Consider the following 16,857-nt stretch of genomic DNA (forward strand, 5'->3'; position numbering starts at 1 on the left):
ATTAATTGGTTCAGGTGTGTTTGATTAGGGTTGAAGCTAAACTCTGCAGGAAGGTAAATCTCCAGGAACAGGGTTAAGCACCCCCTGGTGTAAGCTAACTTAGAGCGCCATCTGCTGTTAAAAACTAAGTTCAGAATCAATTCTAAAGAGAATAGTGATGCATTTTGAGGCTTTCAGAATCTATACAGAACCAATTTCTCAATTGATTCTTCGCCACAGCTCTAAATGGTAGTATACATAACAACTTATACTTTATAATACAGAATGCTGAAGTCATGAGGAAATTCATGGCATTTTTAATACCTGTACATTTTCACCCATTCACAGGATTCTTTGTTCCTGGATTTCCCAAACTTCAGCGTTTCCAAAACCACCATGACCAGATTCTCTCCAAGCTTTTACCCAAACTAAAGAAGCATTTGGTAAGCCTGCTTTGTCAGATTCAAGACTTTAAATGACACAAAGAACCTATGAGTTAAGTTAAATATAGCTATTAACTTTACGTGTATCAGTTTCCCTAATGCTGAGCTCTCGTCTCATTCCTTCCTTAAAAAAAACCCACCCAGGATAAGGAGCAGATGTCCAGCGGTATTTACAGCACTAAATGGTTCCTCCAATGTTTTATCGACAGGGTAAGTGTTTGATCTCAGCAGATACATTTTAATCAAACTGATAAAGTGTGTTATGCAAGCTCTTATTACTATCCACTTTAGGTATACACACTCAATCATATGCTGAGCTCAGCCCTCAAAGCCAAGGGAATGATTCATCAGCTGCCTGGTCAGGTTACTGCAGACAATCCCAAAAAGTGTTGAGTCATGAGCTGAATGGAGGTTTTGGCTCTTTTTGAATATACATTAACTGTTGAGTCAGCTGTTCTGATGGCAATAGTTATTCTGCCCCATCATCAAGGGATGGAAACAGTTGTGGAGCATTTCAAGTGAGAGCTGTTTATATGAAGAGAATGCTTGAAATGAGACTTGCTCACACTTGTTTCGAACTGTATCTTAAGGTGAAAAGTTAACTTTCAGGGTAATACAGGCAGACATTTTGACTAATTTTGAAGGTTTAACCTACCCCATATCCCTATATATAATTGACATACTTTACAAGTAAAATCATACATAATATTTAATGATTCACCTGAGACTTGTGTTTTGCTGACTATTTAGAAAGTTCCCTGCTGAAAAATGCATCTTAAACCAGCCTAGGCTAGTTGGCAGCTTTTACCTGGTTGACCAGCCTTGTTTTAGAGTGGGTTTTGGCCATTTCCATGCTGATTTCCAGCCATTTCCAGCCTGGTCTTAGCTGGTCAGGCTGGAAAATGACCAGCTAAATCTAGCTAAAACCAGCTTGACCAGCATGGTTTAAGCTGGACGTAGCTGGTTTTGGCTGGGCTCCCGTCCTGGCTAGGCTGGTCAACGGAAACCAGCCTGGAAATGGCCAAATCCCCTCTAAAACCAGGCTGGTCGACCAGCTAAAACCAGCCAACCAGCCTAGGCTGGTTTAAGCAGTTTTTTTTCAGTAGGGTTACTCTGCAACTAAATGTCAACCCATGAGGTTTTACTTGGCAGTCTGCTTACCAGCTGATACAACTTAATGTTCAGTGATACTGATTGAAAATAACTTTCCGAGTACATGTCCATTTATACGGTTAAACTTACCCTATAAAACCCCATATATACTCACAAATAATATTGTTCTTGTTTGTTTAGTGGTGAAAATAACTTAGAAATACCTAAGGAGAAGTATATTTTACTAGAAAAGCTCATGCCATCATAATACCATCCATGTATCTGCGAATGAAGCTAAGTATGTAAATACAGAGCCAATAAAATGAACCGCAGAATATTTCTAAAGCAAATAAGGCTGAGCCCCAGAGCCACACCTACCTATTGCATCACCTTAATGGATTAAAGGTAGCTATATATTTACATGTCAAAGCAAACCTTTGACAAGCTGTTTAAAACACCTGAAACTGACTCTGAACAAGCTTAGAGTGTGTTCCAGGCCAAATTGTTATGCCCTTCACTCGTTAACTTCCATCTTGTTTACTTGGATGTGCATTATTGATTATGTTACACAAGTATCCACTATTGGCAGAACATCTGAAATGGCTTAAATGGAATGCATTAAGCCCTTGAGCACTTAGAAAGTACTCTACAGTGTGAACACAAATCACTGTTGGGACTTCAGAATCACATTGCATTGTGGGAGATATACTGCAGGCGCTGGAATGCACATTTGAAGTAAACTCACTCCCTCATTCAAAATCGTGGGTTTATCTGGGCAAATTCCCCTCATACACTTGACAAAGTGGAACTTGCTCAGTGGGAAGTGCTAATCTTAAAGTGGAGTGAAACACCGCTCTAGATTTCATCCGATTTTACTTGAAGTATATCATCGCCTCAAAGAAACCTGTGGTATTTAGACTTATGACTTAATATAATGTAAAATATGTCTCTTACTGAAATACGCAGTAGAAAAGCCATGAAACATGTACATTAAAAAAGAAAAAAAAAATATATATATATATATATTAGAGATGTAGAGCTGAAATGTCATCCACCCGCCCGCACATATAGTTTTATCTGATATATGTATCCGCATCCGACCCACACCCGATCGTCACTTTAATAAGTTAATTCTTTGTTTTAGGCATGATGATAGGTCACCGTGGATATCAACAGCACCGCTTGTTGTAGGAAAGTACAAGTCGTGGAAATAAGCGATCTTGTTTCTCCCAGAACGATAGCAGAAAGTTTGAACAGTACTCTTGCAATTCATCCATTATTTTGGGTGTCTCATCTTCCCATTCTGCAAAGCCCACTCTCTGCTTTTTCACTGGTCCACTGCCATGTCCTGCTACATCCACCCGCGACCCACCCGCAATGTATTTTTTATTTACCCAACTCACCCGACCTGCAGATTATCCGTAGCGCCTGCAGATATAACCCGCCATCCGTGAATCACTAATATATATATATATATATATATATATATATATATATATATATATATATATATATATATAGTAGGGGATGCCCTTACTTTAGGTGAGCGGTGCATGACATCAAATGCTTGCACTCTGCTGGCACTGCCTGTTGCTATTTTTACTGCGACTCAGCTCTGCATACAAAACACTGTTTAATGCAGAGACTTTTGGTTGTAATTAGGCATGAGAGACAATCTAGATGTAGACGCATTCATGCTGGACATTTATATTGTATCATTCGAAGTCTAAGTTAAGACTAAAAGATAATCTATGCAATGCAGTAAAACATTCAACATAAATATATGGCAAATGTAGTTTTCAAGATAGTTTTGGGGGATGCAAAAGTGCCCAAAGTTGAAGAACTGCTCTCTGACAGATGAATACACTTTGGTTACATGAGGAAAACAGTTAAGGTAGACTGAACATGTCTAAAGCCTGATTAATAAGAGTCAAACTGATTGTTTTTGGTTTCTGTTTGGCTCAGTACACCACTTTCCTCTATATATTACCACTAGTTTTTGACATTCGACCTATTATTTTGTCTAAAACACCTCATTAGGTTTAGTGCAGGCTGGTGATATATGCGACATGGTACCATTTGAAAATGGCTAATAAGCAGCCACAATACAGCACTGTAAAGCATCGGAATATAGATTGAGGTCGGTGAAGAGGAATTAGTCTTTAAGAAACTGAAGGAAAGAGGCTGAAAGAAAGTTCTTCCTCTCTCATTCTTTGTCAGGGCCTCTTGATAGAAAGGACAGCGTGCAATTAGCAGGCAGACAAGGGTGTTTCAGTGTTTACTCTGCACATACACACACAATCCTGTGGGTTTGGCTAAGGAGGAAAGAGAGCAGACACTGTCAGCACTGCAGAATTCGGCTTCGCTCAGTTTCAGAGCTGTGCTTGTGGACTGGCAGGATCCTCATTGAAAGAGATTTGCTTCATGGACCTACAGAGGCCACAGTTTAAAACTGAGTTTGAGGATGAAAAATTCTAGCAATTTTGTTTTATATATATAATGCTATGAAGACATTTGTGTAGAATTGCCTTTTTTTTGGTTAATTTATAAACATGTCATCTTTTCCAGACCCCATTCACTTTGACCTTACGTCTGTGGGATATCTTTATCCTGGAAGGCGAGAAAGTTCTGACAGCCATGGCTTACACTATCCTTCAGCTCCACAAAAGTGAGTTCTTCTTCTCAGAATTAACAAAAAATGAACAAATTAAACGTTAAAGGTTTCCCAGTACTGGGTTGTGGCTGGAAGGGCATCCACTGCGTAAAACATATCCCAGAATAGTTGTCGGTTCATTTCGCTGTGGTGACCCCTGATAAATAAGGGACTAAGCTGAAGTAAAATGAATGAATGAATGAATGAATGAATGAATAAACGTTAAAGGGTTAGTTCACCTCAAAAGTTAAATCACCATATTATTTACTTTTCCTCATGTGGTTTTAAACCATTGAGCTTCTTTTTTTCTGATGAACACAAAAGAAAATATTCTGATGAATTCTGGTTGCCCATTGACTCCAATTAGATTAGATTTTTCCTAATATGGAGGATGATGGGTCCCTGCAACAAGCATTCTTCAAAATATCTTCTTTTGTGTTTATCAGAAGAAAAAAAATATCTTCCTCTGAGATGAAAGACACTCACATAGGTTTTGAACAAGTGAAGGGTGAGTAAATTATGACAGAACTTTCATTTTGGGGTGAATTGTACCTTTAACAGTTGATTATGGAAATCTTAAAAGTGTTTGCTCACCCCAAAAGGAAAATCTAGTCCTTTGTTGACTTCTGCTCATCTTGTGAATTTCTTTGCTTCTATTAAAATCTGTTCACCCAAAACTTATTCATATGTTATTCTTTATTATCCATTTAAAGTCTTTGTTGAGAAATGTCTAACTTTAGCTGTTCATATCCAGAACGCTTGCTCAAGATGTCTCTGGAGGAGCTGAGAGAGTTCCTGCAGGAGAAGATAGGAGAGTCCATCTACCTCAATGATGACCTCGTCATAGAGCAGCTTAAAGTGTCCATGTCTGAACTTCGCAAAATGAAGCTTGACGTCCCACCACCAGGTTCAGCCACTTTCTTTACATGATATCTTACTGGATTAATTGAATTTGAATTTATTATTAAATGGGATAGCCCCTTGAGATGAACCATAACATTTTCTAGGGGGTCCCTAATTGTATTTTAACATTTGAATGTCTGTATCTTAGTTTACTTGAATTAGTTAATACCGTCAGGTCAAATAAAAGGAATAGTTCACCCAAAAAAACAAAAAAATACTCACTATTTACACTACCTCAAGTGGTTCCAAAACTCCTTCTGTTGAACTCTAAAGAAGATGGAAGAAAGGGGAAGTTGTAACCATTGATATTCAAAGCAGGAAAAGCATGCTATTTAAGTAAATGGTTACAGGTTTCTTCTTCCAAATTATGATTAATTTGTGTTCAGTAGAAGAAAGAAAGCAAACAGATTTGAAACAAGTAAAGAGTGAGTAAACAACCGTTCCTATATGTTATCTTTCTGAAGGCATAATAGGTTATATGCAGAATATGCGGAAGTACTTTAATTTGTCAGTAACCTGAGTTAATCGCTTCCGATGAACTGTATGCCATTACAAAATCGGCATGTTTAGGATCTGTTTTCTTTCAAAATCAGCAATCTCCACTGGCTGAGGGATATCCGATATAAAGTGGGTCTCAGAATGTAAAAGAAGCACTGCATTAAATATTTTTTTTCCCCGCCATGTCTTTAAAATATGAACATTTATTTTATCCAAGTAAACGGCTTTTCGTCTCGTTTTATGCTTAAGCAACTGAATGAATGCCAAAGTCTATTTAACTGATTGTATTTTAATTTCATGACAACATTGATGCTGTGGAACCGTGTAAAATGGAAAAAAAGTCACATTAACCATTCACCGGAAGTTTATCAGTATGGGAAGAAACACTAGCTCTGCATATACCCTATTTTATTATACAATTGCATTAACAAAAACAACATAATTAATTTGGCTTGTGTTGGCTAAATGCAATTTATTAACACTGAACACTATCCGCTTGTTAAGTCGTGACATATTGGTGACAAATGGAATACTGCCTCCAGGTCCAAGCCGTTACTCATTTGAATTGAGAAAATATTTATTTATGACCCATATCATACGTGTATAAGTACATATATATATATATATATATATATATATATATATATATATATATATATATACATACATACATTTGTGTGTATATATATATATATACATACGTGTATACCTGTATATAAAATCATGGTGTACACAACAGTCTCTGGACTTGCTGCATCACAGACATCAATATTTTAACAATTCTTAAAAAATTAATCACTTTCTGGCCATCGGATATTAGGCATGGGAAAAAGAAAAAAAAAAAATATATATATATATTGCAATTATGATTTTCGAAAGTATTACATCGCTTTGTAACCGTTTATTATTACCATTTGTCGAGTCTCCCTATACAGTTTGATAGAGCACTTGGACCCGGAAGCCGATTCGTGCTACGTCACACTTAACAAGCGGATAATGGGAAATTAATTAAATGACTTTTATATCAACACAATACAGCACCTGCTTCATAAAATGACCTACAGTAACAGTCAGATGTTTTTGGATACATTAACAGTAAAATATCCATATTCATTATTTAATGTATTAGTATTATTGTAATACTATATATTGTATAAATAATAGCATCCCAAATCACATATATATGCACTATTCTACGCCATTTTGTAGTTTAAATAGTGTAAGCAGTGTGTTCACGCTGAAAACGCTAAACAATAATAAGCGCACCTTAATTACGATGATGCACTTATTCAACCGGTAATATGAAGTGTGGACTGTTGGACACTTCACGCACTCAAAGACTGCAGCTTTGCTCACCTAGAGGAAGGGGTGGAGCTTTCGGGCACTGATGTTGGATTATTTATTTTGAATTGAGAAAGAGTATTCACCTACAAGAGTGACTATACCGCCTCCCGGTGGTGAATGCGGTTTTACACATGGCAGGGATTATTTGGTAGTTTGGTCATTTACTGTATTTCACTAATTTGGCCACCGTCAAACATGATCTGGGAAACGTTTGAATTTCCGCTTAGTAAAAAAAACATTAGTGTTCCGTTTTGGATGACACTACATACATATACTATGGTGCTGAGTGTGTAAGTGCATAAGTACATAGTGTATAGTGTGCCATTTGGGATGCAGCTCTTGAATTCGAAAAACAGTATGTGAGAAGTACCCGGATGACCTACTACTTTCGACGAGATTCTAAAGTGCGCATCCCAAGGACACTAAACTATCCCATGATGAATTGTGAGAGAATTCATGAATGGGAGTGAAGGGATGCAACTGACATGGATAGGTCCTGTGATAGGCCCCAATTGGCACCAGCTTATAACTCTAGTTTGTTATTTCTGTGTTCACAGCAAAGCCGGATGAGTTTCCGCGGAAGCCTCTGGGTCTGGAGCTGCCCGTAGTTTTGACTCTGGTGAAACGGCCCAAACCGAGCCCTTCAGAGGAGACACCTAACAAAACCCTTCTCATCAAACAGCCACCAGCTTCTCTGCACATCTCCCTCCAGCAGGAGTCCATCATGCTGGACGACAGCCCTCCACAGGACAAGAAGCCTTACAAAGATGGAGGGACGGGCAGCATGTCACCGCTCCCCTCACCAGACCCCGTTCTAGTGCACAGTCAGATTCCCCTCACACCCGACGGGATGATAGGAGCCCCTGAAGATGGCGGAGAGTGGCCTCCTCCATACGAACCTCCTGTCCCAGAGACCCAAAATCAACCTGAGCTGTACGATTCTCCTCCACATCCAAATGTGGATGAAGGATCACCTAATGCAAAGCCTTTAGAAACATCTCAGAACATTGAACAGGACACTTCAGAGACAGCAGAGGGCAGTGTGGAGGGTGGTTTAGCCTCAGACAACTTCCAGTCCATTTCTATGAAGCCTTGTGGTATTTCCAGTTCTGAAAATGGAGATGTGGGAAATCCTGAAAGTCAAAATATGGACAAGCTTTCAGAGAGACTGCACTCAACATCCTGTGCTCAGTCACAGTTACCTGCCAAACGTATCCCCACAGTCCAATCAGACCCACTACTTCAGCTTCCTCCTGAGTCCCGCCAAAACCTTCCCAAGTCAGAGACATTTTAAGCTGCAGACAAAGGGGCCGTTCACACAGAATGCGTTTTCCTTACCAACGTGCTTCTGTATTGTTTTTCAATGTAAACACATGATGGACAGACGTGTTAGACCGTTACGCTTGCGCCTCATGTCTTTTGAAGCATTTTTTAGATGCAGTGTCAATTTGAAAGATCTTCAACTTTCACACGCAGAGCAGCTTATAAGTGTCAGGTCCAAAAGCAGTGGACCAATCAGAAGAGATTGGAGGCGGGGCAACTGCTGCGAGCTTCTGTTTATGGTAGAAAGTTGGCATGACAACTCCTTTTATTTACAGTTATATCATGACGGATTAGGCTTCCATTGTGGCTGTGCCTAGAATATCCTGAGTTATATGATGATCTGCATGTGCTTACCATAACATATTCATTCATTCACTCATAGTCCCTTTATTAATCTGGGGTCGCCACAGCGGAATGAACCACCAACGTATCCAGCACATGTTTTACGCAGCGGATGCCCTTCCAGCCGCAACCCATTTCTGGGAAACATCCATACACACTCACTCACACCCATACACTACGGACAATTTAGCCTTCCCAATTCACCTGTACCGCATGTCTTTGGTCTGTGGGGGAAACCGGAGCACCCGGAGGAAACCCACACGAACGCAGTGAGAACATGCAAACTCCACATAGAAATGCCAACTGACCCAGCCAAGGCTCGAACCAGCGACCTTCTTGCTGTGAGGTGACAGCACTACCTAATGCGCCACTGCGTCGCCCTTCCATAACATATTGTTTTCCTATTTCTAATAGGTCTGTTATTGTCGTTATTACATCACGTTCATAATATCACGTCACGTGGACGTCACTCTGTTTTTTAAACCCAATCCTGAGCGCCACATCAAATGGTTTTAAAAGCAATAATGCATTCTGTGTGAACGGCCTCTAACTTCCGTGCAGTGTTCACAAGGGAAAGCATTATTGATGAAGTATTTTAATATTAGATTTGAACTGCTCTGGCTGGATTCAGTTTGGGACAAACATCACAGCTGGAACACGTGACAAAGACTTCGTAACAAAAGTGAGCTGGCTCACTGCTTAATACACAACTCCACATATAGCCAATTGTTTTACGAGCAACTGCCTTTTGACTTTTCTCCCACACTCTCTGGTTTGGATGTGGTTTGTGCAGAACCATCACTTAATAACACCACGACACCACTTATGTCTTTACAGTTTCTTCTTTCTAATATAATGACACATTTTGAACCATGCTCAGCAATATAACAGATTATTACTTCAGTGATTCAAAATCAGCTATTAGTTAAAGGGATAGTTTGCCAGAAAAATGAAAACTTGCTGTAAATTTGCCATTCAAATGGACTATTAGTAGAATATTAAAGTCCAATATTTTTATTTCAGTATGTTAATGTACTTCTAGCTGAAATTAAATATTGAGTAGGGGGCGGGGCTTTCTGGTTAGGAATGCAACAGAGAAGGAGCGCCACACCAGATGCAGAAGCAAATTGTCAGACTTTGATTGAAGATTAACTTGACATGCACCGATTAATTGTTCACCTAAAGAATATCACTTAGTATGTTTACATGGACACCAATAATCTGATTTAATGCGATCAAGACAATACTCTTATTAAGACTCTACCATGTAAACAGTGATTTTTGATTAATTTAATCTGATAAAGGTCATAATCGAACTAAACAGAAATCGGATTAAGACATGTGGAGTTTGCAGATTTTAGTGGCATTATTGAAGTGCAGTACAGACATTTAAACATCGCAATCAAACTATTACCATCGTGTAGGACTTTTCACCATGTTTAGCGACAGGATATTCCATACACACTTGGCTGTTTGCACCTACCGATTCTGTGAAGGACCACAGACACCTGCATTGTGAAATGCTGAGTTTTTTCTTTCCATTTGGCCTGCGGTATCAAACTCTGTTAAAATACACTCTTCCACCAGTCCGTGCATCCAATACCTCAGTTTGTCATGCGAGGTGGGGGTATGATTGAAATGTTCTTGAATGAATGTGAAATTGTGAAACTGCAGTAAAGTCCAAAAATAAACAGTGAAATGCCCAAAATTACATGAAACTTCGGAGGAAACATGGATAGCCATGACATTAATCAAATTATTTGCTACAACATGTAAAATGGGATCATGGAACAAACGTTCAAAAATTAACTTAAACACCTTAATCAAATTATTGTCTTAATCAGATTATGGCAAATAATTCCATTACTGATGTCCATGTAAACGTGGTCAATGTGTGCTAGCTAAATGAACAATGTCAATTTAGATTTCACACAGACTTTACAGTGAAATTTGAGCCTTGGTGATTTATAAATTGCAAGTCAATGTCAAATGGCACTTTAAGAGTCCAAAATATTAATAATAATACAATAAAACATACAGGCAAATCAAAACATATACAGGCTGTTTACATTAAAGGTTGAGGATGAGTGTGTTGTATTGTTATGGTGTTAGTGCTAAAAAAAAACGGTAAACAATTAATGTATGCTCTCGCTGGAGTTTGTGCCCATGCATAGCCTACATCACAGGTGTCAAACTCCTCCAAACTCTTCCTGGAAGGCCGCAGCTCTGCACAGTTTAGTTCCAACACTAATTCAACACACCTGATCAACCCGCATGTAAAGCTGCAGTCACACTAGAGATAGTCTGTATTACGGCTCTGCGAAAAAGGGTGGGATTAAAATTAGACATTTAAAAAAGCGAGCAATTGGTGCATATTTTAAATTTCTGTCAGGAGAGGTCATGTTTTGATGCTCGATTGGTCTCACAGAGTCAAACAGTCTCACACAGTGATGCGATTTTGCAGGTCAGAGTTCACCAAGCTTAAACTTTGCAAGGCAGTGAATTTTGAAACTTGTTGCATGAGCTTGCGTTTCCTGTCTGACGCATTCGCATGCCTATGAATGAAAGTCTATGGGGAGAAAAATCCAGTGTGACCGCAACTTAAGTGTGTTGGAGCTGGGTTGTAACTAAACCATGCTGGGCTGTGGCCCTCCAGGAATTAAGTTTGACAGCCTTGGCCTACATCTTTCCACATCAGGGTTCTTGCACTCAGGACTATTTGCTGAGGCTGTGGATTTATAGGAAGGGAATAATATTGTACATAGCATTCAGCTTCTGAAACAGACTAGTTGTTTTCTCTCATAATACATAAATGTTTATTCAGTAGCCGTGGTGTTTATTTTAGTGTTGCCTTTATGTTTTTTGGACTCTAAAAGTTCCATTGAATGTTATGAATCTCCAATTTCAATAAAAAATGCAAAGAAAATTTTACCTACATTATGGATGACTAATAAACAGATGTTTTTCCGTTTTGGTTGAACTATCCCTTTAAAATGTTATGGTTTGACAGAATATTGTAATATTTGTTAATATCACATACCACCCCGTAGTAAATAATACAGTAGCTAACCCGTTCTGATATGAAGGTACAGAGTAATATTCCTATAGTCTGTGGTAATGTTCATGGTCAAATAGGCTCTGTTTGTGACGTGATTTGTTTGTTGAAACCAGCTTGGTTACGATGCCAATTTCGCAGTGTCAACAAGGCAGTATTTATTATTCTGATAGAATACACCTCTCAATAGTTGAATGGGATATGCAGCAGTTTAAATGATTTGGCACGGTCTTATTAAGACATCTGCAGTGTCTTCGTAACTTAGCTTCCTATATTGAAACGCTGATGGCAATATTAAACATGGCCTTTAATAAGAATGAACAATATTTTTGCGGTTGTTTCTAACTTTCTGTACATTTGGTATTTGTACTTGTTTTTCAATTTGTCTGAGCATTTTGTATATTTAGCTTTTTAGGGTACTGTATTTTAGCGCTGTTAAGATTTTGCAGTTGTAACAAATTATTTAAATGTCAAATTTGCTTTCTGATCTATAGCTTACGCCTACTTATTTTGTAAACAGCTGCTTACAGAATCTGTACTTCAGTGCTTCAGGTTTATGGATTCATGCTTATTGAAGTTGCAAAATATATTGTCAGGTCATGTTCCTCAACATTAGATGTAGATCATTATAAAAATCTACAAATTAATCTAAAACGGAAAATAACTGAAACAATGGAAATAGGTATTCCAAACTTATGTTAAATTCATTCATTTAAGCATGTTCTCTAGGTATTTTTAAGCATTTGTATTGCCTCTAAGAATGCCTATAAATGAGTACTGTATGGTAATTATGACATTGTAAGACATCGATGGATTTAAATTGTATTACAGACTCTATCAGATGCCTTTGAAATTCATAATGTGTTTTGAGTTGTACATTCCTTTTAAGGAGTTTTGAGAACTCCAACCAAAAGGCTTTGGTTTTATTCAGTCTGTATATAGTAAATATATGTACATGTTTAATTTTTGTCTTTATTTTTGTCTTTGTCAGAAATAGAAGTTTTCTTATCTTGAGTTTGTGCCCATTTATTTTGAATCAAGCAAAACACAAAACGTCAATGCTCCACGTAACCACAAGAGGGCTCTGACAGCACCGTTTGTTTACAGTCAGTGATTTTCACTCAGTGATTCGCACTTCTTGCTAAGTTTTAGATTCACGGTAAATTCTCAAGTTTAAGACCATTATATATTCAATCTCATGATTCTTTTTTTATTTTTTATTTAATAGTTCTGGTAAGTTTCAATTTAGGAGCTAGGTTTTAGATTGAAGACTCAAACTACAGTGAGATAGTTGATAGCATCATGTATAGCATAGCTACATGTAGCTAATTTGTAGATCTTTCATTTCTGTTTCTTGCTCTTGGAGGATACTGTCAACACGTGGTGACACAGGTTTGAGTTCTTACTTCATGATTGTAAATAAGATAAACCTCATATAACCCTTCTTAACTGGACATCAGCATTTACTCCACACTTAGAAATGTTATGTTATGTGTTCAGTTTTGGTGTTGCTGTTTTGAACAAACTGCTACACATTCATTTCAGACACAAGTTGAAAGACATTTTGTTACTTTGGTAGTAGGCTAACATGCACTTCTGAGTTTTTCAGGTCATCCGGTAGATGTGTACATGTTAATGAATTGAAGGCTACTATGGGATGGAAAGTAGTGAAAATGGCTTATAGTTGAACAGTTTTAACTGGTTCAAATAGTCAACTCAAAAAAAGCTATAAATGAATGCATATGTTGATTGGTCCACAAATGCACAGCTCCCTTTGTGGCACATGCAAACACACTACAAAACATTTGCATTTACATACATGCTCCTATTTGTGCAACTCTTTATTGCACATTCGTGTACTTCTGACTTTTACGGACACAGTTGGAATGTTTTTTTTATTAATAAATATGCAGCATTTATCAAATTCAGGAATAACTGCATGTAATTCTAAGACAATATTTCCAATGATTCAAGATTTCCAATGAGCCTGCAAAAAAAAAAAAAGAAATTTTAAATATGTTAAACATTTTGAGATTTTCTAAAATATCTAAACATTTTATTTTAGTGCACAAGCATCCTAGCGCCGATACCCCAAAGTTTTGGATTATTATATTTCCTGAATTTGCACCTACATATAATTTAGATGAAGTACAGTATGAAAATGTGAGTATGGCATGCTATCAGGGGGAAGGCCTCCAAGCTCAGAAATGGCCTGTGTACCCACCTCACCCTCCCCTAAAAATCACCTGAGCTCACGACATAAGTTTTCTTAGTGATGCAATAAGTAAGTGTAAGGCTCTGCTAAAGGGAAAATACCAGACATTGTGGAAACGTACACTTTTGAGGTTCAGTCCAGAGAGAAGGGTTAAAAGAAGTTTTGGGACATTATCATCTCTTCACTGAGCCTCGGCTTTTGTGGTGGACCCCAGAGTGACCTTGAGAGACCTCAGGTGGCATCCTCATCTCGCTCTCATAAGCTGATTATTTCAATGACTGGTTCGGACACTGATAGATTTGATTGCATCTGAGGCATAATCAAATCTGCACATAATCTTTCAGGTTTTGCCAGCCACCCCATTCAGTAAGGATGAGCTCACTCAGGCTAAGAAATGTTCTTATGGACTCACTCAGGAGAATTCGGCTTTTGAGGGTCCATCCAGTAGTTTTAAAGGAGATATGTGACGCATCATGATTTCTTCATTGAGCCTCAGCCCTTTGATAGACACCAAAGCAGCCCAGAGAGACATCTAGTGGTGTCCACCTCTCACTGTCAAATAGCATGTTAGCAACAGGAAAAAAGGGGAGGTTTTTATGACTTGGTTTCTGAGATTCACTTTCAATTAAATAGTATTGTGTCAGCTCAAATAAGAATTTCAACTTGACTTTGTCCTATCATTCAATCCTATCATCATGAAAGCTTAACTATTAAACAATTATTCATGGCTTTTTATTAACACTACATTTCAGTGTAAACATATTTAAATCTTATCTGCTAGCAACTAGTTAACACAAAAATCACTATAACATGATAAGCCAAAGATATTTGATATGTTCCTGGATGTATATATCAACCATTTTTTTAAATGGTTTCTTAAATGGTTTTTAAAAATTTTCAACACTCAAAAATAGTTTTTGCTGTTTGAAATGAGCTAAAACAAAGCAAATATCGAGTTTTTATTGCGACAACTTAATTGTTTTAAGTTCAATCTACTTAAATTTGTAAAAACGAATAAGTAAAAAATTCCTTTATGTTGTCCCAACACAAACTGATTATGTGGAACCCAGCATTTGTTACAGTGAAGCAACACTTTTTTTTCCTAAAAATTTTTTTATGGCAAAGAAACAAAATAAAAACAAAGTAATTCAGCATTTACTGAGCAAATGATTTGATTAAACATTGTCACAAGAGGGTCATGACATGACACAAGTCGTTACGTTAGAGTTATATAGTTCTATCTGACATTTTTGTCAAAATTGAGTTATTGACATATTCTTATTAAATGACAACCTATTTACATTATGCGATGTTTTTTATAAGTTGTTTAAATTTTAATACTTTTTGTTTAAAAAACAAATGTTACACGCATATTGTTTGCTAAATGGAATGCAAAAACTTTGAAGCTCAATATCTCAAAATCATTCAGAACGCAGATAGAACCTTATAATTCCAAGGGGACGAAGTGCTGATGAGCGTCACCTGTGTGCCACCTGTCTCAGGTGAAGCGGAAGTGTAGTGCTCCCACAGGAGAATCCCTGCCACCATTTTAAAAGTTGTTGCACTTCATCAAGTGAATAGGGGATGTTTACAAGTATACATACCCTCAATCCCAGATTCTGACAAACACTGTAAAAAGTGCTTAGTTTCACACAATCCCTTCATGTTTTTCCAAAACAAATCAATTAAGTTAATTTAATGGGTTTAACAGATTTAAGTTAATTGAACATAAAACAATTAAGCTGTCCCCCACAAAAAAATCTCAAGAATTGTGTTGTTTGAGCTCATTGTAAGTAATTAGTTAGAACAAGCAGCAGAACATGTTTGAGTGCACTCTACAGTACCACATTCATAGTGCCTGACTTCATAATTAATAAATGGGGCTTAATTATTATTTGTAGCTCAATATAAATTGTTTGAAATCCTAAATAAAAACCTCAGGCCTGGGGTAATGCAACCTTTTGAAATTTACTTGTTTAGAATTGACTATTAGGCTCCAACAGTATTAACTAAGGGAGCGAAAGAGTTCATATGTCCATTCCAGCATGTATATGTCCTAGAGTGCAATGCAACATCGTTACAACAATAGTTCCCTAATGTTCAAGGACTTAGGGCATTTCATTTAAACCCATTCAGATGCTCCACCATTAGTGAACACTTTTGTAATCAACACTGTAAAAAGCGATTAGCTGACATCACTTCAAAAAAGAGGGTAAACTCGTTGCCTTATTATTATTATTGAGTAAACAAACTATGTGCATAATTATAAAAGTTGTCAATGGATTTAATGACTTTTTGAAATAAAATCACTTTTTTAGGTAAAATAAATAATTGCTTTTCACAGTGAATGATGTACATCTGATGGAACAAGATGGAGGGAAATTACAAGTCAAGGTCATAGAAAATTAGACTGGAATGCAGCCGAGAAATTATTACAGTGGAAGATGAGAGAGGACCAGCCATGGGGCCTGTTCCATGGAGTCAGATTAGCTTTTGTGGTTGTTTTGTGCTTGTTATATTTAAGTATTTCAAACGTTCGACAGTCTCCCACCTCCTATTTACGTTGAACCGTGATTTTTGAACAATATTACAAATATCTAACCAAAACAAATTCTAATTAAAAATCAAACTGGTCTGCATTTCTCATTCTGCACAAATACTTCCAAAATTGCAATGTAACATTTGCTAAAATTGACTAAGCTAATTTTTATGTAATCAAAGCTTATTACTCCTATTGTAAAATGCTATCTACAAATAAACTATAGTCAACAGGATGTCCAATTAAAATGTAACTATTATATATCACCTTATTATTTGTGGGTTTTTTGTTGAAATTTGATTATCTGTAATAAAGTTATTTTATGCTTGACACTGTTGCACCTTAACCATTCCTTTGAGACATTGCTTCCAAAATCTGAAATCAGCGAAACGCTACAAATCACTGCATAATTAGCATTCTTGTTACAACATGATGCATCTGTATTTTATTTAAGTGTAATGCTGTTAACAT

The 16,857-nt window shown here is 37.2% G+C and overlaps 1 protein-coding gene across 1 annotated transcript in view; it reads left to right on the forward strand.

Moving 5' to 3' along the window:
• si:ch211-288d18.1 (USP6 N-terminal-like protein) overlaps positions 1 to 12,595 on the forward strand; it is a 59,742-nt gene extending 47,147 nt beyond the window's left edge. The window contains exons 10-14 of the mRNA XM_056462033.1: positions 328 to 422; positions 567 to 632; positions 4,083 to 4,182; positions 4,922 to 5,074; positions 7,470 to 12,595. Coding sequence (XP_056318008.1) covers positions 328 to 422; positions 567 to 632; positions 4,083 to 4,182; positions 4,922 to 5,074; positions 7,470 to 8,206 — 1,151 coding nt within the window. The 3' untranslated portion in view covers positions 8,207 to 12,595. The remainder of the gene's footprint in view (positions 1 to 327; positions 423 to 566; positions 633 to 4,082; positions 4,183 to 4,921; positions 5,075 to 7,469) is intronic.
• The last annotated feature ends 4,262 nt before the right edge of the window (positions 12,596 to 16,857 follow it).

This window comes from Danio aesculapii, chromosome 7 (assembly GCF_903798145.1).
Source record: "Danio aesculapii chromosome 7, fDanAes4.1, whole genome shotgun sequence".
Taxonomy (NCBI): Eukaryota; Metazoa; Chordata; class Actinopteri; order Cypriniformes; family Danionidae; genus Danio; species Danio aesculapii.